Source organism: Suncus etruscus, chromosome 10 (genome assembly GCF_024139225.1).
Source record: "Suncus etruscus isolate mSunEtr1 chromosome 10, mSunEtr1.pri.cur, whole genome shotgun sequence".
NCBI classification, from domain to species: Eukaryota; Metazoa; Chordata; class Mammalia; order Eulipotyphla; family Soricidae; genus Suncus; species Suncus etruscus.
The window spans coordinates 102,867,592-102,889,628 of record NC_064857.1 but is presented as its reverse complement, the minus strand read 5'-3'; the positions used below and the strand labels follow the sequence as shown (position 1 = coordinate 102,889,628).

General features: G+C 37.5%; 1 protein-coding gene and 1 non-coding gene across 2 annotated transcripts in view; both read right to left on the bottom strand.

The window, feature by feature from the left end:
* CHN2 (chimerin 2) overlaps positions 1–22,037 on the bottom strand; it is a 330,699-nt gene that overhangs the window by 121,864 nt on the left and 186,798 nt on the right. The window contains exon 3 of the mRNA XM_049781874.1: positions 17,997–18,052. Within this exon, the coding sequence (XP_049637831.1) occupies positions 17,997–18,052 (56 nt within the window). The remainder of the gene's footprint in view (positions 1–17,996; positions 18,053–22,037) is intronic.
* Positions 218–381, bottom strand: LOC126021710 (U1 spliceosomal RNA). The gene has a single exon (XR_007500200.1). It is a non-coding gene; the product is annotated as a U1 spliceosomal RNA (small nuclear RNA).

Here is a 22,037-nt window from a genome sequence, read left to right as displayed (position 1 = left end):
ATCCATGCCAGCACTGGTTATTCTTGTCCCTTGTGATGTGTGCCAATTCTCTGTGGCATAAAATGATATTTCATTGTAGTTTGATTTTCTTCTTTCTGATGATTGGAGCTGGTTGGAATTATCTCCCTGATTACATGGAGTATTTTTTTCATGTGTGTTTTGGCCATATTTTTTCTTGGAGGAAATGAATATAAAGTGACTTCTTTTTTTTTTTTTCCAGGGGAGAGTGCGAACGCAGTCCCCCACTACCACAAATTATGCATTCGAGTTTCCCACATTTGGGGAAATCACTGGGGTCAGCACATCCCGAGTGCAATGGATAAGCCTCACGCTGGGAAAACCACCTTCATAATCATGGTATCTCCCCTGCCAGGTAAGTATAAAAGTGACTTCTTAAACCATTGTTTCCTCCTGCGGTAATTTGGCAATGTCTGGAGACAGTTTTGATTATTGTAACTAGACTGGAGAAAGCTATTGGCATCTGATAAATAGAGTTCAGGGAAGTTGCTAAACATCCTACAACACACAGGATAGTCACACCTTTTCCACTACCGACCCCTACCCCAATACAGAATTATCCCTCCCAAAATTTCAATAATGCTATAATGAACCGATGCAAGAGCTTTGGCTCTTGAGAGTATTTCAAGATTAGTTTAAAGAATTTTTTAAACCCAGTATTTAGATATTTAGCAGATACTTTAAGCAAATAACATTAAAAAACCTAAAGGGGCCAAATTAAAGGAAGGTAAGAAGAAATGTTTTGTTTTGTTAGTACTTATCTTTTATGGAGATAACTTTTACAAAAGGGTTTCTAATTACTCTGGGAAGTAGCTCAGGTAAAATATACAATTGAACAGACTGAAAATACCAATGGAACTAATAAGGGTATTTTTTCCTCTTCTGGGAATAGTTTAAGCAAACTCTAATATATTTTAGAGGAAAAAAGTTTATGTTATTACTTGTAAGTAAACAGCCATGCACATGATTTACTGTTAAAATCTCTCAGTGCACTGGAGATCATTTGAAAATTGCCTTGAACACTCAGATGGAAAAAAACTTTCACCATTTTTTCCCTAGAGTCACTGAGGTTACCTAGTGAGGTAAAATATGTCTGAAGGACTGTCATTTACCACAATGATGTCCTAAATTTGTAGGTGTTATAAAAGCAACTATCTGAAGGAAAGGGTTTCCCAAAGAAGAAGGCAAATTACTTATATTTAGATTAAAAAAGTAATAGAAGAACAATAATGGTAAAAAACAAATTAGCACCTATATCACATACATGCAGGTCTTGATTTCTCCAGATTCAGACCTAATGCTGGCCTAGAACCCCACAAAGATCAAGGCCCAGAAGGAGCAGAGTGTTAGCCAAAATTTGGGAGGTGTTCTCAGGGTTCAGACATTTGTTTTCTGAACAGGTAGGTTCTATAGACATTGACAGTCCCATTCCACAGTAGAGGAGAGGGAGGCCTGGGTTTTCTAGCACTGGTCTATCACATAGGCATGGGGAAATGAGATCCAAACCAATCTCTGATTGGTCATGTGGTCAAATCCCTGGGTAACACTTTTCTATTACAATTATCATCATCTGAGATGCCATACATTTTACTTGTATTTAAATTTTTCTTTTTTCGATTTTTGGGCTACACCCTGTGATGCTCAGGGATTACTCCTGGCTATGTGCTCAGAAATCGCTCCTGGCTCGGGGACAATATGGGACACTGGGGATCAAACCAAGGTTCATCTTAAGTTAGGGTGTGCAACTACTACTGTGCTATTGCTCTGGCCTCTAAATTTCACTTTTGGTTTTGCCAATCTCTATTCAGATGAAAACTACACAAGAGCCAGTTAACTTGTGTTATGCTTAGTTATCTGTATAAAGAGTCTAAAACAGGCAGCACATAGTAGGCATTTAATATTTATTGAATGGCATATGTAATATAAATAGCAGAGCTCTTTTGTGACCAGAATATGACTTTTCACATACACACAATCTCACCAGAAGTCATTGTAGTTTTAGGAACATCCATTTGTGCCATTATTTTATCAATACATGTTTTTCCTGCCTAGAAATTCATTACTTCCTTTCTTGCTCATTTATGCCTTTAAACCTCTGGTTTGCTTGAAAAATCTCACTGATCCCCAAAAGAAGATGTGGAAGCTGCCACCTCAAGAAAATCTTGCCTCTCTCTAATCAGCTTGGACATTGTTTTCTATCTTCCTTATGAGCTATGTAAAAGTCTGAGTTAGAGCCATAATATTAAGATTGAAATGATCATTAATATTTATGACCTTTAGTGTGAGCTTCTTGAAGAAAGGACTTCTGTCCTCTCATTTGCATTTTCCTTGCATCAAATAGCATATCCTGTATAGAGCTCAGTTTTAATGAATATAATCAATTAATTGTAAGACTGTCGATGACTCTATATCTTTTCTCTTTATGCACTGAGATTTCAAAAGAGTCTCATGGAAATATTAACTGTCCTGGTGCTTCATACTTTGACATTTCCTGTGTCCAAGACATAGGACAAACCTTGTTCCTCTGCTAGTTTTTGGAATATCCAAGACTCCAGTAGAGATTACAGAAAACTGGCAGTTACTTGATCTGGTTAATTGAAATTTTGCATAGCATAACGGGTGAACTGTAAATCAATGCAAGCTACTCAGATGTTCAGTATCTGAAATTTGCTAGTTGAAGAGGTAATAGTTAAGAGAAACTACTTAGAGTGATGGTATGTATAATTATGAAAGAATTAAAAAACAATAATAATCACTAATAGTTATTAAATCTTTTTATGTACCAAGCACTTTCCAGAGCACTTTCTTTACCCATATTAACCAACACAATCCTTATAGGTAAGCTTTATTAGCCATTTCTGTAGGATAAATTGGGTAGAGAGAGGCAACATAGACAGAAGCCTGTATTACCTTGGATATCAGACTCTAAACCACCACACTCTACTACTTAGCATTGATCCTGTTTTCTAGATTTCTAAGAAATCCTGGTGTGACTTCTTCACTCAATTTTCTTTCTCAAGAAGTTTAGTATGGGCTTTTGCTTCAATTTCCCTTTTCTATCCATGGTCTTCTAACAAGTCTCTGTCTTCTATCTTATTTTTTTCATTCTGAATTTAAAATAGATTTTTGTAGCTCACCACAGAATTCTAAATGATATTCCCATTAAACCCAAATTTCCAGATCTGGAGCAAATATAAGTCTGACCAAGCTCCTGGAGATATCTTAGATACATATCTGGAGATATCCTGAAGACGTACACCCAGGACAGAGGAACACCATGTGGGCTGCAGTTCTAAAATACTACTAGAATAAACTACTGTCTAGAAACTCAAGACTCCTTTCTAGGACTTCTCTCATTAGTTTTCCAGGAACTAAGAGCCCAGCCATGACTGATTCTCAGCTCAGCAGCTGGCTCAGATCATGCTGACAGGTGATCATTTGACTGAATCCTCCATCATCACTGGCACTGAGGTTCAATATTATGTAACACTCCTTTTAGGGTCTTTTTATTATACACCTAAATACATAAAATGCTCGAGATTTGACTTTGTATTCTCTTGACTTAGGGCTTCATACTTATCCTCTGGCACCCTGAAGCTACTGCTCCAGGTAAAACTCCCCTCTGCAAGTTACCAAGAAGTGAGCTAACTCTGAAGTATCCTGAAGGCATACAGGCATCACTCAGTGCAGAAACTGTGACATCAACCAATGGAGGGTGGATCCACTCAGAAAAGAAGTACCAAGAAGAACAAAAGGTCATGTTAAAACTACAGAAAAGACAAGTCTAAAACATCTTTCCTCCCACTAAGTCAAATTGTCGTCCATATTGGCCAGATTGACTAGTCATAATACTCCATGGAAGAATGAAAGAGAATAAATCCATCTGTCCATCCTATTGATAATTCCTCCAAACACTTATTTAAAAAAACTAATAAACTAATAAAGGATCGGGGGATATTGATCAGTGGTTAAGCACCTGAACTGCATGCGAGGTCATGAGTTTGACCTTTGGATTTGTGTAATAAAGACACAGAATGCAGAATTTAATCATAAAAATGTTTCATATTAACATACAATCTAATACCTCTGTAATCTCATATCTCTTTTTAAAAATGCACTTTGCTTCTTTGGCATTTGGTGCTTATAAGAACTAGGCATTTTTTTGTACAGAACAGGATTCCCATTGTTAAAAAGCGTTCCTACATTCCTGATTGCTTGCTTTTCCTCACATTAAATAGTGCTTATTATTTTAAACTTTTCTAATAGGTCCTAATTCATCTTCGTTATTCTCCTTGAAACTCTCTTTAAATTCTCCACATACCACTTGGGCTCAAAGAGCTTGAAGTACCCAATGGAATCAAATCAAATCAAGGGAAAACTATTGCTACTGTGAAATTTCTAGGGGAATAAAAGATTGGGTGAGTACACTCATTTAATTCCTCATTCTTGTTAGTAAATTTATTCCTTCAGAGCTTAATGGTATTTGGGTTAAGTGGCACAATATGTACTTTGGAAAAATAAAATGCCCATTCTTTTGCCTAGAAATTAAATTTTTTTCTTTTTCCTAGAAGTGTGAAGATATACAAATGTAATATTCTGTGTAACCATTTAGCAAATATTTGAAACCATTCAAATCTAAATCTTCAGTGTATGTGTTCAAATGTAAGTATTCAACTCTAAGTGTTGAACTGATGCAGAATATAAATCTAACTAAAGAAAAATAAAGGGAAACTGAACCTCAGAGATGGATAGATTAGAATTGCCTATGAAAAATTCTGAATCTTTTTGCATTATTTTCTCCCATGGAGCATTTATAGGCAAGTTTTCTGTCTCTCCATCACTTCTTTTCAACCAAGCGCACACTTGCTTATGTTCTACATATTTAACTATGCTTTGTACATTAAAAAGACTTTTTTGTAGGTCCCCTCAAGAACCAGCATTCCATCTGGAGAGATCTCCCACTGAGAATGTATCTGGTCAGACTTTCATGGGCCTGAAAAGACCTTCAGAATATTTTTACGTTTATTCTAAAAAATAGAATAAATTTTTTACCACCTTTTTTTGGAAGGTGGGATGTGCACTTTCCCCCTTCCCCCTCCTTCTTATAGTTAGCTCAGAGTGGTCAATCAATTTGCTGACATTTCTACCCAAACTTGGCAGTAGACAGAGAACTGCAAGTACCATTTGGAAATGGTTTCAGTTTCAAAGACCAGTACTCACTTTTTAATATAATGACAATACTAGGCGGTATGGTTCTTTTCTTTTCTTTTCTTTTCTTTTCTTTTCTTTTCTTTTCTTTTCTCTTTTTTTTTTGTTTGTTTTTGTTTTTTGGGCCACACCCGGTGATGCTAAGGGGTTACTTCTGGCTGTCTGCTCAGAAATAGCTCCTGGCAGGCACAGGGGACCATATGGGACACCAGGATTCGAACCAACCACCTTTCTTTGGTCCTGGATCGGCTGCTTGCAAGGCAAACGCCGCTGTGCTATCTCTCTGGGCCCATGGTTCTTTTCTTTATAATTTTAAAAAATGTCCTAATTTAGCACTTTTGAAATAGGTACTTTTATTTCCAAAATGATTCCCAACATGGTAATAAATAAATATGAAAGTGTCTACTCGTGGTTGTCTTTGCTTTCAACTATTCTTTTGCTGACAAATACCTTACATTGAAAGTTCTTGAGCTGACAGCTGTGATACTGAGAAACCCTCCTGCCATTCAGGGCTGTACTTTCAACGCATAATTTTTATTCCTTGGTCCAGAGCACAACCTGTCATTGCTTTTCTTCTATAAACAACCCTTGCTTTTTTTCCATGACATTTTATTATGAAAATTTATATACAGAAAGGTTAAAATTCTTTTATAGCAAGCACCCATATACCTACAATATAGGTTCTAGAACATTAACTGTACTTGCGTTAAACGTATTTATTTATCCCCTACTCATCCATTAATTCAACTTTTAGGGAGATGTATTTGATAGTAAGTTGAAGGCAAAATAATTTCCCCCAAAACGTTTCAGCATGGAAATCATTAATCACAATTCAATAAATAGGAGAGTAATAACACCGGCTTTTTTCTTTAATTTAAGGGAAGTAAATTTAGTTTATATGTTGATATGTTGCTCCCAAATGAATATATTCCATAACTTCTTTAATTTTCTGTTCATGAAAATTTGTGCCACCTGTTCTAAAAGACTGCTATTTCTTGGAGGAAAAGGTGGTCATAAAATATTAAAAATCCCTTCTTGCATAAATTCATTGTCCCTTTTCATCAGTTTCATAAGTTAAATATGAAGGTAAGCCTGCTTATTAAAATGGCTCTGGATCAGAATTATCCTATATAACAATTCCAGAATTTCTCTTTTGGCTAACACATGGATATCAGATACTAAATAAATATTAAGTATACATGCACATATACATATTGGATGACCAATGCATCTGACATATAAGTGCCATACACTATTTGAAGTGTAGTACATGTGTTAACTTACCTTTAAATGTTGTTTTTGATGCAAGACTAAAGTTTGACAATTTAAAGACTATATCATTAATTCTTTAAGTGTTAAGAATCATACAGTGTCTTGGCTCAAGTGGCAAAATTTCCATTGAGGCCTAGAATTAGTCTTAGACAATATGTACAGGAATTATTGCCGTATTATAATAAAACTTTGATTACAAAAATAATTGTCAGACTGTAGCTTTCTGATGCTTATGATAAACTTAAGTATTGTACTAGATGGCAACCATTATGGCTCTGTCAGATTGGGTCATATCTATTTAATTTTATTCCATTATGGATGGAGATATGACACTTGATGGGCAAGTAAATGTGAAAAAAGACAAAGATATCTCCACTAAAGAAAAATTTTCTATTCTATCCAAGAAGACAAGGAGATACAGTATACTAGACCAAATGTCAAGTGAGACCGTGATTTGTTTAAGAACACAGTCAAATATGATTGATTACTGTTACTGTTAGACTGAAGACAATGGTAAGTAGACTGAGGCAAACATATGGGATAAGGAAAGCAGGTGGGGTGGACTGGCTTTTACAAAGCAACTAGTCACCTCAGACCTGAATTAAGAAATGTTCAATCCACTGACTGAAGAGACCAGTGTGCTGGAAAATAGAAATTAAACTTAGAATAATCTGACATAATGATAATAAATGTGGTCTTTGTATTAATTCAAGGACCATTAAAAGCAAGAACAAACCATGCAAGGACTTGTGCACAATCACAAGATAAGGAAAATTTCAAAAAAGAGCCAGACTTCATAACTGAATATGAAATGCCCATGAGTATAAGTAGTCATTTGTGAATTAATAATGCAACCATAAAAGAATAGCATGGCAGGCTACAGGAAAATAAGACAAATAAAATACTGACCATATTCCTAACTAGAAATTATATTGGGCCTCTGTAGCCTGAGAGGGTCTGAGAAAGCCAAATGTAGCAATGAAGAGAGGCAAAATATTTTATAGAAGAAATTAATGTAGATAATTAATATGAATTAATATTAATAATGAAGTATACTAGAGGATAGGAGAGAGCAGTGGGGTAAGGCTTAGCCTCTGTTTTGAAGGAAAAATCTGGCACAGAGTTTCAAAAACAATGTGTTTTCTAAGACAAACCACTTAAATCCTTCTATCCGAGGGAAGGTAATAGATAATAGAAGCAGAGCTGACAAAACCAATGGTTCTCACACTTAAACAAAACTCAGGATCACTTTGAGGGCTTATAAAACCCAGATTTTTGGCCCTATCTCTGTGTGACTGACTCAACAAATCTAGGTTGAGACAGAGAATTTCTATTTTTGACTTCCTGGGTAAAGTCAGAACTGCTGGTTGTAACTGGATTAGAAGCTTAGTCAGAACCAGTGCTAGAGATTCACTGGGCTAGAAGGCCAGACTGCTTTACAGAAAGTAAAAGAAAATGAAAGAAAAAAAGATGTCTATCCAGTGAAATGGATCTGAAGAATGAACATTATTATAATTTTTTTAAATTATCACCATGAGATTCAGAGTGAAAAGGTTGTTGATAGTTGAGTTTCAGTCATACAATGTTCCGACTTCTGTCCCTTCAATAATGATCAGTATTAAAATGACCATCAGGGCTGAAGAGATAGGACAGTGATTAAGGACCTTGTCTTAAATGCAGCCAACTTGGTTCAATCCCGGACACCACAGGTAGTCTTAATAGCACTTCAGGAGTAGTAGTTCTGAGCACAGAACTAGAGAACTTCCTGAGCATTTCCAAGTATAGCCCCAAACTCCCTTTAAAATAAAGTAAATAAAGTAAAAATAACCATCTTACCTAAAAAATATTAAGATCTCTCAGAGTGTAAATCAGTTATAAAAGGAGAGAAAGAAGAGTCATAAATTCTGCTCTGAGGTTGACCCTGGTTCCACACCTCCTATGCTGCTTATCCCATTCCCTCTTTTTGTGTGAGAGGCATATAACTTATCATGGAACTGCTTACTGAAGAATAGCAGGAAAAAAATCTTAATGCAGAACTGAGATCACAGACTGGGCACATCCATGGATGCAGTTGCCCTCACTATTAGTGACCAACAAGCAAAGGATTAAGCAGTAGCCTGTAGGTCATCCTGTTAGCATTGGGATGAGCTGAACTTGCACCATCATATTTTTCTTCTAAAATGTGAACAAAAAGTTATAAATCTACTTTTAAACAGCTCACCAGGCCCCATATCCCAAGTAAACACACAAACCAAGGGCAAAGAAAAACCCACCTCTGTCTATCTGACTTCTCAGTTAATGTTTAACCAGATGTGTAAACTGTGAAGCACAGCTTTAAATCCTCCCAAGTTGAGACAGATCTATTGCTCGGATAGTTCTGACCACAATCAAACTTAAGTTAGACCTGAACTCTTGTCTCAGGATAGACATAATGTGGATTGCCTTCAAGAGCAATCATTATAAAAAAGCATTATTTTTCTGTTTGTCTGGCTCTCTGTAAGTGTCAGGATCTCCTCATTACCATTACATCTAGAGTTTGATCACACAAGGTTCCCCACTCCATTAAGGATTGATGGTCTGGCACTGACGATCTGGAGCTCTGGCACTGCAGATGAAGTACAGAAAACAGAGGGCTTGTTGGAACCCAGTATATTATTAGTGATGTATTTCCCCCAAATACCCAATGTAGTGTTTTTCCCTTAAAAATTAGGCAAGGCAATACATTTTTTCCCAGTTGAAATTGGCAAAATAAAAATCCCCTAGAGATATTAATGAGCCTTTTCAAAATTTTACTAATCACCAGTCACTATTTAGTCTGCCTTCATTTTGCCAGTTTTAAGAAGAAATGGGTCACTTTTTTCTGTACTTATGTTTTGAGGTATACACTGTATTTTGCTAGCCCTCCCTTCTTAGCCATCTGGCCCTTTGGCTCAGAGCCTCTGAGCTTCTGTTCCATAACAGTTTGTCCTCAAGAGTCCTTATTCACTGCTCATCAGATCACCTTGCAAATGACTAAATATTTTCTAGGTGCAAACCACATAGATTGTACTACATCAGAAGTTCAAGTATTTCAAATAGAGTGAAATCCTTTTTAAAAAAGTTTGATAAATTGCAGTACCTGTATATAGAAAGGGTTTTATTTTTCTCAACAAAGAGTTTATATTGAAATAAAGCACAAAGCATTTGGTTTTCTCATTAGAACAAAAAATTAAAAACTACTCTGGCAACTTTCCTCTCCTAACTAGATTTTGCCCAATTTTTCCTCATTCCAACATAAAGCCTATTACCAAAACAAGTATTGCTCATGATGATAGATAAAAAAAAAAGTAGTTTGACTTCAACAAGGAAGAGATGAAAGCCTGGTTCGAATAATGATAGAAACGTCCTGTATTCTCATTTGTATCAATATTATTATGAGAGAGTAGTGGAGAAAATCCAAGATGAAAAGAGAAATAATTTTTGCCAGAAAGAAATAGCCTTTTGATACTATACATAAATTTAGTTAAAAGATAATAGGATTTATTTCTACTCATGACTTGTGAACCAACCTCATTACTTTGTATATTTATTTGGTTTTTGGGCCACCCCAGGTCATACTAAGGACTTGTTTCTTTTTTTTTGGGGGGGGGTCACACCCAGCATTGCTCAGGGGTTACTCCTGGCTCTGTGCTCAGAAATCGCTCCTGGCAGGCTCAGGGGACCATATAGGATGCAGGGATTTGAACCACCATCCTTTTGCATGCAAGGCAAAACACCTTACTGCCATGCTATCTCTCTGGCCCCCAGGACTTGTTTCTGACTCAAGGAACACTCTTGGCAAAGTGTGGAGATGCATATGAGGTTCTGTGGATCAAACCCAGATCAGCGTGTGCAAGGCAGGCACCTTATTCATTGTATTATCTCTCTGTATCCATATAAAAACATTCCAATGCAATGCAAGTGTTCTGCCTGCTGTATTACCACTCTAGTTCTATCAGTCTCATTACTTTAGAAACATGTCTTGATGTTTTGAGAGATTACCTGCTCCTTTAATGTATGTTAAAGACATCTTTTACAATGTATAAGAGAAAAAAAGGAAGAACTATTAAATAGTAGAAAAACTGGAAGTAACTTTAAATTGTGATGCAAAATGGACTAAGTGAGTTAAGAATGGTGAGATCAATGGCTTCTTAAAATCATCCAAACAGGCCTAAAACAAAATCAATCCCTAAAAGCTACAAGACAATGAAATGCTAGAAACACTTAAAATTTGCTTGAACCCTATTTTAGCTCAAGAATAGACATACTCTTCAGTATGCTGCTCTACATAGTATTGCTGTACTATTTGCCTTTTTTATTTTACTCCTAAAGAAGAGCACAAGAAGTGAGGGTGGAGGTGGCACATAAGAGCTGCTCAGTCAACCAGCTTAGGTGGTTCAATGCTAGACTAGTAGAAAGCAATATTGCTTGGTTTTGTGGTGCTCAGTGCATACCAGAGCAACCCTTGAGTGCCTCCAGACCTAAACTTGGAGGTGCTTAGGGTCTGTGTGATGCTGGGGATCGAACTGGGATCCTGCACATTCAAACCATGTTCCTCTAATACCTGTGTTATTTCCCCAACCCCATAGTGAATGAGTTTATAAAGAATAATGATGAAAACTTTGCTTTTGTAGACAAAATAAAATTTTACAGAAAAAAAAAGAGTGGTGAAATGGAAGGCCATGGAGGAGCACCAAAACTACAATGAATACAGAAGAAATATGGATTTACAGTGCTGTTTCAAACTCCAAAACTATTCACTAGAAGGTAAATAAATAAGAAGTTCTAGCTGCTACTGAAGACTGTCCATTGTCTCTTGTACTTGGCTGAGTGTCTGACAGTCAAGAATAAAGCTGATTTTAATCATGAGTGTTAGAGCCTTCAACTCTACAATTCACTTTTGCATTAGAATTTTTTCCCCAAAATAGATTTTTCTATCACAAGAAAAAGACGAAATAAAGCTGTCTGTAATGGAGAACAATTTGAAATAATAGTGTGTAATTTTATTTTCCTTTTTTGAAATAGTTTTTTTCTAATCCATATTCACTGCAACGATTTCAAAATAGAAAGACAAATGACACCAAATCATCGCTAGTCACAAAAGAATTTATACTTATTGTGTATATTTTATTGCATATTCTTTAGATACTCTAGTGGAATTTAACTTTAAACTATTCACAGAGTAGATCTGGACATTTTTTACCTTTTGAGCCCTCAATGTAGTATAACAGCATTTAGTAAATTTGACATGCTATTAGTAATAGTTTGAGAATTCTAAGCTCCTTATGATCCCAGTCTCTGTCCTTATTTTTTTTTTTTATCATTTTAGCATACATTAATTTAATGCTGTTTTCTGTTTGGAGTTACTCTCAATGCTAGGGGAACTACTCTCAATGTAGCTAGATGTAGTCTCTTGATCTTGTATATTTTGGCTGGTAGATGTTCATGCAACCAGCAAACCAATAAATATTAAAAAGCATAAGGAAGTGTAGTGTATGACAAACAAGATGAATAAGACAAGGTAACTGAGATCAGATAGACTAGAACAAACATCTGGTTGGGAGTGTGCTAATTTTTATAGATTTCAGGAAGGCTTCTGGGACTAGGTGAAATTTTATCTGAAACCTAAATTTGCAAAGAACCTAGGAATGAAAATTCTAGGCAATAGGCAAGCATGAGGACCTGTGTTGGAATACTATGTTAGTTTGATCAATGGATTCAGAGGTTGAAAGTTTAAGAGTTGAAAGACAGTGAAATAGGGAAATGGAGAAATGCTCCCAGGTGGAGCAGTGAGGTGTGCAGGAGTCACATATTTGGAGAACAATGGGCAACTGCTAGAGCAATTCTTACATGTGTATTATATGTATGTCTGGTGTGTGTGTGTGGGTGTTAGTTGTATGTAAGGAGAAAGCAAGGATAATGCCTTGAATTAGGAAGCTCAGGAAGGAGGTTGTTATTCTAGAATAATGCAAGGCAAAAATGATGGTGATCTTGATGGTAGAGAAAGGGAATAAATGCAAGATGTCTTTGTAGATAAAGCTTGAGCTTGCAGAGAGAAAGAATGAAATAGGAAAGGTATCCCAGGCTGCAGCAGTCAGATTGCATGAAAGGAGTAGAGTTCATTTTTATTTTGAACATTAGGCTAGCAATGGTCCATAGAACAGAGGAATCAATGCCAGAGCTCCTAGTCATATACATGGTAAGTAATAAATGGCTATAAATAGCTGGTTGATAATTGCTAGAAAGGGCATTTTGCATTCTGGACAATGTTCTGCATATATTGGCAAAAGGCTCTCAGGAATTGCCAGTATGCATCAGGAATCATTGTGTTCCATAAATATTCACTTAGAGCAATAAATCTTCAGAAAGCAATGAAATTTCTTTTTAGAAATTAACCTTAACTACTTCAATTGGCACCAGAACCCTTATACAGCTGCATGTACGCTCAGACTGGGTGGTTTTCTGTTTTCATTAAGAATGTCTTTGGAGCTTGCAGGTGTGTTCCAGGACCAATGGTTTGACCCACAGCCAAGAGGAGATCATGCCATCTCTCGAAGGGCATCCTGGAGGGCCCTACTATTTGGGCAAAAATAATCTGCAGTTAATGTCACACAGGAAGACAAGGGGATCCAGAGCTACTCCCGCTGGCCACCATATAAGCAGCACCTGCTCTTCCAAAGCATTTGGCCTTTAAATCTGACACCTGCCTGGTTCCAAGGGCCTCCTGTTGCCTGCTGAGCACAGAACTGAACTGAGAACTCTCCATTTCACATCACAAACCGAATAGAGACAAGCTACCTAGGAATTTAGCACCAAATTAATAAAGTCAAATTGATTTTATACAAAAGGTTATTTATTTCCTATTTATTTTTGATTTGGGGGAATCACAACTGGTAGTGCTCAAGCCTTACTCCTGGCTCTGTACTTGGATCAGTCTTGGTGTGCTCAAATAGCTATCTTCAGTGCCAGGGGATTGAACCTCAGTCAGCTGCATACAAGGTAAGCACATTATCCCTGTACAATCTGTCTGGCTTCAGAAAAAATAATTTTAAAAGATAAATGGGGGACAGAGAGATAGCACAGCAATAGGGATTTGCCTTAGATGCAGAAGGATGGTGGTTTGAATTCCAGCATCCCATACGGTCCCCCAGGCTTGCCAGGAGCAATTTCTGAGTGTAGAGCCAGTAGTAACCCCTGAGCACTGCCAGATGTGTCCCAAAAACCAAAAAAAAAAAAAAAAAAAGACAAATGGTTGGGGAATTGTAATTAACATAGGAACCAGATTATTCTGTGGAAGAGTTGGTGGAGGCTCAGGCACTGCCTTGCTCAGGCTTCTATAGCATTTCCTAAGACACAAGGGCAACATCATGAAGATGTGTGGTAAATCTGCAACAGTACATGTCTGCAGGCTTCAGTAGCACCCAAGGGAGACTTTCATGAGACTCTGAGACCACCTATTCCCACCAGCAACATTCCACCTAGAGGACGAGGCTTATGGATTCTGAGAAACAGAAACTTCTTTCTTACGTTCATGATCTCTCTCATGCACGAAGGGTAAAATCTTAAATATATCTTGAAGTGTATCATTATTTTGTTTTCTTCTCATCTGATATCAATACTCTCATTATGTTTTTATACCTAAATCAAAGTCAAAGTAGGTGACACAGCACACGATCATATCTTTTTTTATTGTTAAACATGTTGTTTATCTTTTTTTAACATAATTTTTATTTTGATCATAGTGGCTTACATATTGTTGACAATAATATTTTAGGTACATATTTACATAAAATCAGGGAGGATTCCCATCACCTGTTTGTCTTCCCTACTCCTCCGTTTTTGTCCTACCTCCCCTATCCTCTTCCCTCGCTCCCAGGGCTGCTAGAATATGTGGTCCCCTCTGTACCTATCCTATTACTTCATAGTCTTGCACCTATTTGGTCCTGATGCCTCCCTTATTTCCCCCTCTAAATGGGAGGCAGGAGTAGGTAGTTCAAGTTATGTGGTTTTGTTTGAAGAGGAGAAAAGTAATAAACTGGGGTAAAAGTCTAATACGCCGGAAATAAGCAGAATTCTTCTAGAGGGTCTCGTCATCGGTTTGAGAGACGAAGGAGAAAAAGAAGGTGAAACACTCCACCACTACGAAAAGAAGTGTCAAATATCTATTAAGGATTCCAACAATAACGCTAAGCACCACAAAAACAAAACAAAACAAACAAACAAACAAACAAACAAAAACAACGCCGTGGTCTTGAGATAGGCACCATGGCAGAGCACATGAAGAGGGAAAAGAAGGGGCCAGAGAGATAACATGGAGGCAAGGCGTCTGCCTTTCATGCAGGAGGTCATCGGCTCGAATCTCAGCGCCCCACATGGTCCCTCGTGCCCGCCAGGAGCAATCTCTTTTAAATAATATATTGAGTTGAGTCCTACTGAAAATGAATATTTATTATTCCCTTGCATTTCAATTCTGGTGACACACCTTATTTTTTTTAATAATATTTTCATTTAAGCACCATGTTACAAACATGTTTGTAGTTGGGTTTCAGTCATAAAAAGTACACCCCCCTTCACCAGCACAACCTTCCGACACCAATGACTCCTATCTTCCTCCTCGCCCATTCCTTGCTGTATTCGAGATAGGCATTCCATTTCTCACACACTACCATTGGCATGAAGTTGTTAGTGTAATTATTTATCTAACTGCATTCACCAATTTTTGTGGTAAGCTTCATAACATGGGCTGGTCCTTTCAGCCCTCATCTCTATTGCCTCTGGGTAATATTACCATACTGTCTTTTATTTTTCTTAAATCCCACCAATGAGTGAGACTATTCTGTGCATAGCTCTCTTCCTCTGACTCATTTCACTCAGCATAAAGTTTCCATGTCCATCCATGCATAGGCAAATTTCATGACTTTATTTTTTTCTGACAATTGCATAGTATTCCATTGTGTTTATGTACCACAGTTTGTTTGCCACTCATCTGTTGTCAGGCATCTGGATTGTTTCCAACTTCTGGCTATTGTAAATAGCATTTCAATTAACATAGGCATGCAAAGGGCACTTTTGTATTGTGTTTTTGTGTTCCTAGGGTATACCCCTAGAAATGGTATTGCTGGATCATATGGAGCTCAATTTCCTTTATTTTTTTCTTTCTAGGAAAATCCATATTGTTTTCCAGAAAGGCTGGCATTTCAGGTGGCATTCCCACCAGAGTGAATAAGAGTTCCTTTCTACCCATATCCCCTACAGCACTGATTGTTTTTGTTCTTTGTGATATGTGCCAATCTCTGTGGTGTGAGATGTTACCTCATTATTGTTTTGATTTGCATCTCCCTGATGATTAGTGATGTGGAGCACTTACAGATGGCTAAAAGGCACATGAAAAAATGCTGGTGACTCATCTTGATTGGAATTTTTTAATTGACTAACTTAGGAAGAGTTCTTAGTTGTATTAAAACTTTACACATACTATTTTTATGGGAATATTTAAATGCTGGTTCCCTACATATGCTAAACATTGATCTTTTTCTTTCTTTTTCTTTCTTTTCTTTCTTTCTTTCTTTCTTTCTTTCTTTCTTTCTTTCTTTCTTTCTTTCTTTCTTTCTTTCTTTCTTTCTTTCTTTCTTTCTTTCTTTCTTTCTTTCTTTCTTTCTCTCTCTTTCCTCCCTCCCTCCCTCCCTCCCTCCCTCCCCTCCCCTCCCTCCCTCCCTCCCTCCCTCCCTCCCTCCCTCCCTTCCTTCCTTCCTTCCTTCCTTCCTTCCTTCCTTCCTTCCTTCCTTCCTTCCTTCCTTCCTTCCTTCCTTTTCTTTCTTTTCTTTTTCATTCTGGGCCACACCAGCAGCACTCAGGGATTACTTCTGGCTCCGCACTCAGAAGTCGCACCTAGCAGGCATGGGGGACATATGGGATGCCAGGAATTTAACCCGGGTTCATCCTGGGTCATCAGCATGCAAGGCAGAAACCCTACTGCTGTGCTATCTCTCTGGCCCCTACATTTATTTTCTAATAAAAATTAATACTATAAGTAGTCACAAGAGTTATTTTTAACAAGTCATTTTTTAATGATCACTGAAAAAATCAGTTATCAAAACATTTCATTAAAATTTAATTTAGTGGGTTGGTGTTATAGTACAAGAGGAAGGACATTTGCCTCTGATGTGGCTTATTTGGTTCAATTCTCATTACCCATGTGGTCTTCTGAGTCCAATCAGAAATCATCCCTAATCACTGAGTCAGGAGTAAGCCCTGAGCACTGCCAGTTGTGGCTCCCAATCCAAAACAAAAAAATTTTTATCCTATTCTGCCCTTAGTTGACTACAATTCAGATATATTTTATTATTCAAATAGATGCATTTCAGTAACAAAACTACAGCTAGGGTGGCGACAGAAAAGGATCAGACTTTCAAGTAAAGGTTTGACCTCATTCCATATTTTCCTTTAGGGATTACATATTTTCTCCTTTAAAGCCATATTTCTGCCATGAGAATGTCAACGCTATATTAAAACCCAGATTATTGCATCATGAATTCCAATGCATTTCAAGAGGAGTAAAATTTTACTGTAGAAACATTTATTAAGCAGTGTTGAAATGGCCCTGTATGTGGATATGCATACATCTCATTCTTTGGGGCGGCTTTGGGAGCTGATCTAGTCCTTCTGTTTCACAGTGCAGATTATGAATGAATCCAAGGGGTTAAGACTGAAGCCTTACCCCACCCCCAGAGGGTAGATATGACTGTAAGAGATACATGCTCCTCGATCTTTAATCAAAGTCACAATAACAACAGCAACAACAGAAAAAAAAAAAGCCAGAACCCAAGGGCTTTGTTCAAAAGATATTAGTTTGGCATTAAAGTAACTGGTTAGAATAAAAATAGAAAAGTGTCTTAGTCCTGCCTTTTAAATCTTGCTGGCAGCTCAGATGATAAAAGAACTGATTAGTCAAGGAGGGTTTGGGAGAAAGTTCTGTGAGCTGTTAAGCAATTTTATGAGTTGTAATATTTCAAAGCTTATCTCTAAAATTATAAAGCACAGACACTGTGCTTAAATGTTGTATAAATATAATGAACCATAAAGGTTTGCTAAACATGGCTACAGAGACCCCAGATATTTATTATTCTTCAAAATATTGAAAGTACTCCACAATCTAAAAAAAAATGACCAAATGAATCAAAACAACAGAACTTAGAAAATCTAGAAGAACACACATTTGGAGGAGCTTATAAAGAATGTTTGATTTGCTTCTACAAACGCTTACTTAGCAACATGAGCTTTTGGGTTCCAAGTCAGTTTGTTAGTATTTTTAAAAAGCACCCCATATCAAGTCACAAACTCATTACAGTGTAAATCTGGTGACACTCTAACAAATATTAATAGAGATCAACTCCAGGAAACCTGAAAATACTCCAATATTCACATAACAGTGACAATTTGTCATATTTAATAAGGTGTATTGGAAACTGCTAAGTACTGACCTCCCCAGGGCAAATGATCCTCTTGGGCCGAGGTGCCTCTTGCTGTAACTGATACACTGCCAAGAAAATACACCCAGTTACAAAGCGGCAACACATATCAACATGTCTTTAAGTAGTTGACCAAAGTACATCTCAAGAACAACACACTAAATAAAATAAAAAGAGAGAGAGTGGAATATTTTTAGAGTGAATTAAGTCAGATCATTAATTAATATGGAAATTAGGTACCATGAAATCATAAAATTAAATGGACAAAAATAGATATTTTTTATTAGTATAAGGTCATTTTAACCTTATAATTATCACTGGCCTTGTTCATTTTGTGGCTTTCTTAAAAGACTGAGAGTCGTATCATTCTTTTGAATCTTTTAAAGTTGAAGTTCAACTACCTAAGACCTAAGAACATATAGTAAGATCCTTGAATTGAAATGCTGATGTTTAGTGATACCTCAGGAGGACCTTGTGCTGGAGGGGTGTAAGTCAGTCTCTGAAATGCCACTTACCTACAAAACACTTGAAACCTGAGTGGGACTGAGATACCAATTCAGCTCACTTTTCTGGGTCTTTCATTCTTACACTGCCTATCACTAGAAATTCTCATCTATTTGACTATTTTCCACCCATTGTCATTCTTTTTTTCTTGAGCCTTTTCATATTTAAATAATAATCACTCTCTCAAAACCTATCTCAAAAATAGATTTTCAGCTTAGGCATGGGGAAAAGCAGGTAATTTTATACAAAAATACAATTTATCTGACTATTGTTTGTGACTGACTATTCAATCCAAAGCGATTTTTACCACCTTGATCACTGGTTATTTGTCTTTGAGAGAAAGCTACTCTGTACAGGCACCTTTGGAATCTACCTCTAAGAAAATAGAGCTAGACTGAAAACAAATCTCTTAGGAATTTTGAAGAGGAATGAATTAATTATAATGAAATCAATCTATGTAAAGTTTAAAACTTGCTCATATAAAGTCGTTCTAGAAAATTAAATGGCAGAATAAAAATGCCTGATTTATTCAAATTTTGAACATTTTAAAAAGAAGGGTAGATGGTCATGTGGAACCTGAGATAGAAATGATGGATGTATTTTATAATTATAACTCCTGATGCCGTCAGCCCCATGTGATCACTCTCTCTCTTTCCCTTCCTTCAGGATGTGTGGTGTTGTGAATCAAATCCCAATCAGCTGTGTGCTAGGCTGACTTGTGTAAGCGCACTACCCACTGCACTATCACTCTGTCGTGTTTTCTGAAGTATAGACTACCCAGCCTAGCACACAGAAGAAGCAATCCATCCTGTAACAGATGACATAATACATACATATGCTTGAACTGAGGTTGTCTGTACAAAAGATGAGGCCTATACTTACAAATAGTTTAAAAGGCTTTTTGTAAAAGGAAGACGATGAGAGTTGGTTAAAAATAAAGAATTGTGAATATTGTATGACTATTCCAATATTGCCTTAAATTCTTTCCTTAAATCATGAAAGAGGCTGCAAGGAATCCTTTATTCCTTTTAAATCTGCTCAACACTGACGAACTGCCTTTCAGCAGGGTGTTCTTTTAATGAATGTAATGGGAGCTATGGAGGCTGTCTTCTAGAATCAGAAAGTGGCAGATCTGAGAGTACAGTAGAATTCCCTAGCAGAAGATCCTGCCACCTCTCCTCTTCCTGTTGTCAATGCTTTTATAGCCAACAGAGACATATTGGGAGCATGCTGAAAGGGCATAATAAAGACCATTTTTAATGCTCTTCTCAGTCCTTTGGAGCTGGCAAAAGAAGTGCACTGAGCAGAAGAGAAAAGCAGTTTTAGCAAGCACATTTTTGCAATTCGTATCAACGAGCAGGTGAGCTTCTGCTCTAAGTCAGATCATTAGAATTATAAAGAGATGGGCCCGGAGAGATAGCACAGCGGCGTTTGCCTTGCAAGCAGCCGATCCAGGACCAAAGGTGGTTGGTTCAAATCCCGGTGTCCCATATGGTCCCCCGTGCCTGCCAGGAGCTATTTCTGAGCAGACAGCCAGGAGTGACCCCTGAGCACCGCTGGGTGTGGCCCAAAAACCAAAAAAAAAAAAAAAAAAAAAAGAATTATAAAGAGACACTGAGGATATCTGGAGTGGGGTTCCCAGAAGCAGAGAGGGCTGCTCAAGTGGGTGAAGATTTTCCAGGCTTTGTTGGAAATCACAGATTCATAGATTTTAGCATTCCAGTGCATGTGCACTCTGGCAGTGTGTCCCCAAATAAAGTCTCATTAAAACTCTTTGAGAGGGGTCAGCACAAGAAATAGTACAGCTGGTAAGGCATTTACTTTACATATGACCAACTGGGATTTGTAAAATCAAAATATTGCATAAGCAAAACCCACTAATGTGACTCCCAGTGATTCTCTTGGTTGAGAGATTGTGTCATTGATTTTTTATCTCTAGATCAGTGACTTAAATATGCTAGAGACATACCCCAGCCTTGGCCCTGAAGAGCAGTAGACAGAATTCTTTTCACTGTAATAACCTATCTACTAGCAGTTTAGTCCCTGAGAGAATGTAGAAGTGGAGAGAGAGATTGTTCTGCTTCCCAAGAAACCAGAAGCCAATACAAAGTCCAGAGTTTACTAAGTATAATTATTTTTTTTCTTGAATAAAAAAACTCAGCTCAGGAAAGAACAGAACCACTCTATCCGGAGGCCATGTGCAAAATCACTGCAGGCCCATCTGCACCTAAGAGGGTCTGAGTGAAAAAAAAAAAGAAGTATTTTCCCTGTCAGCATGGCTCCATTTGCCTCCACTTGGCTATGTGAAGAGTTTCTAGGATAAGTCTGCATAAGTACCAACTGGGGGACTGAAGAATTAACAATTCCCACGACCCCTCTACTAATTTTAAAATCTGAGGAAATGCTTCATATTTGTCTTGGAGATTCTAGTGCTGAGGTTCTGTCTCTCAGGCTTTATAGGTTCAAAATTTTTCTTTAGAAAGAAGAACAGGCTGTCAGGGGACCTTTAGGAGAGCATCTGCTCTGAAATGGCATTTGGCTTATTAAAAATAGAAAATCTTGCAGTTGGTACCCAGGGTGGGTTGACTTTCAAACTTGCCTGTGGTTCTGACTCAAGTTCCAAATGTGACTATATAATTTTTAAAAAATAATTTATATATTTATTTTATTGTTTGGGGGGCCACACCCAATAATGCTCAGCAATTACTTCAGGCTCTGAGCTCAAAAATTATCCCTGATGGTGCTTGGGGGACCATATAGGAAACTGTGGATCAAACCTGGGTCAGCTGCAAGGCAAGATTTGTACCTGCTGTACTATATCTCCAGCTCTTGTGATTTTATGTTTAAAATGGAAAACTAAAAAAAATAGCTTCTTGTACAGAGTTTAAACCAAACTTCCTTGGTGACTTTATAGATATTTGCAACTTAGTCCTGAGTTAAAAAAAATATTTACTCTACTTTTGGGGGGAGCTCCTAAGTGACACTTAGTGACACTCCAACCTGAGGCCTTTCTCAGTATTTCTCAGCTAACTTGCTGGAAGATGCAATGCTGCTTGGCCCTGAGGTGCCAGAGATTACCAGAGTTACCTCTTCGGTGTACAAGGGCACCCGGTCTACCTTAGGCCATGCTCAAGGGATCATATAGTATCAGGGCATGGAACTGGGACTGGCTACATGCATGTAGTAAGTCTCTGGGTTCCAGTCAAGTTTTAAACACTAGCTGCAAACAAATATTTTGGGTTCGAAGTTTTTATTTTGTTTGTTTTGATTTGGGGCTCAGCGATCACTCGTAGTGGTGCTTAGGGAACCAAAATGGGTGCTGAGGATTGTAATAGTATGCAAGGTAAGCACCCCACCTGCTCTGCTATTGCTCTGGATTGGGGATCTGTTATTCTTATGGAGGCAGCCTAGCAACAGCATTCAGGTCTAAGATAGGCAGGGAATCAGAACAGGGAGCTTAACATGTGGGCAAGATTGGATGCAAGATTTTATTTTGTTCATAGTTATCACCCCACAGCTTCAAACACACTGGCTTAAGGAGAAGACTTA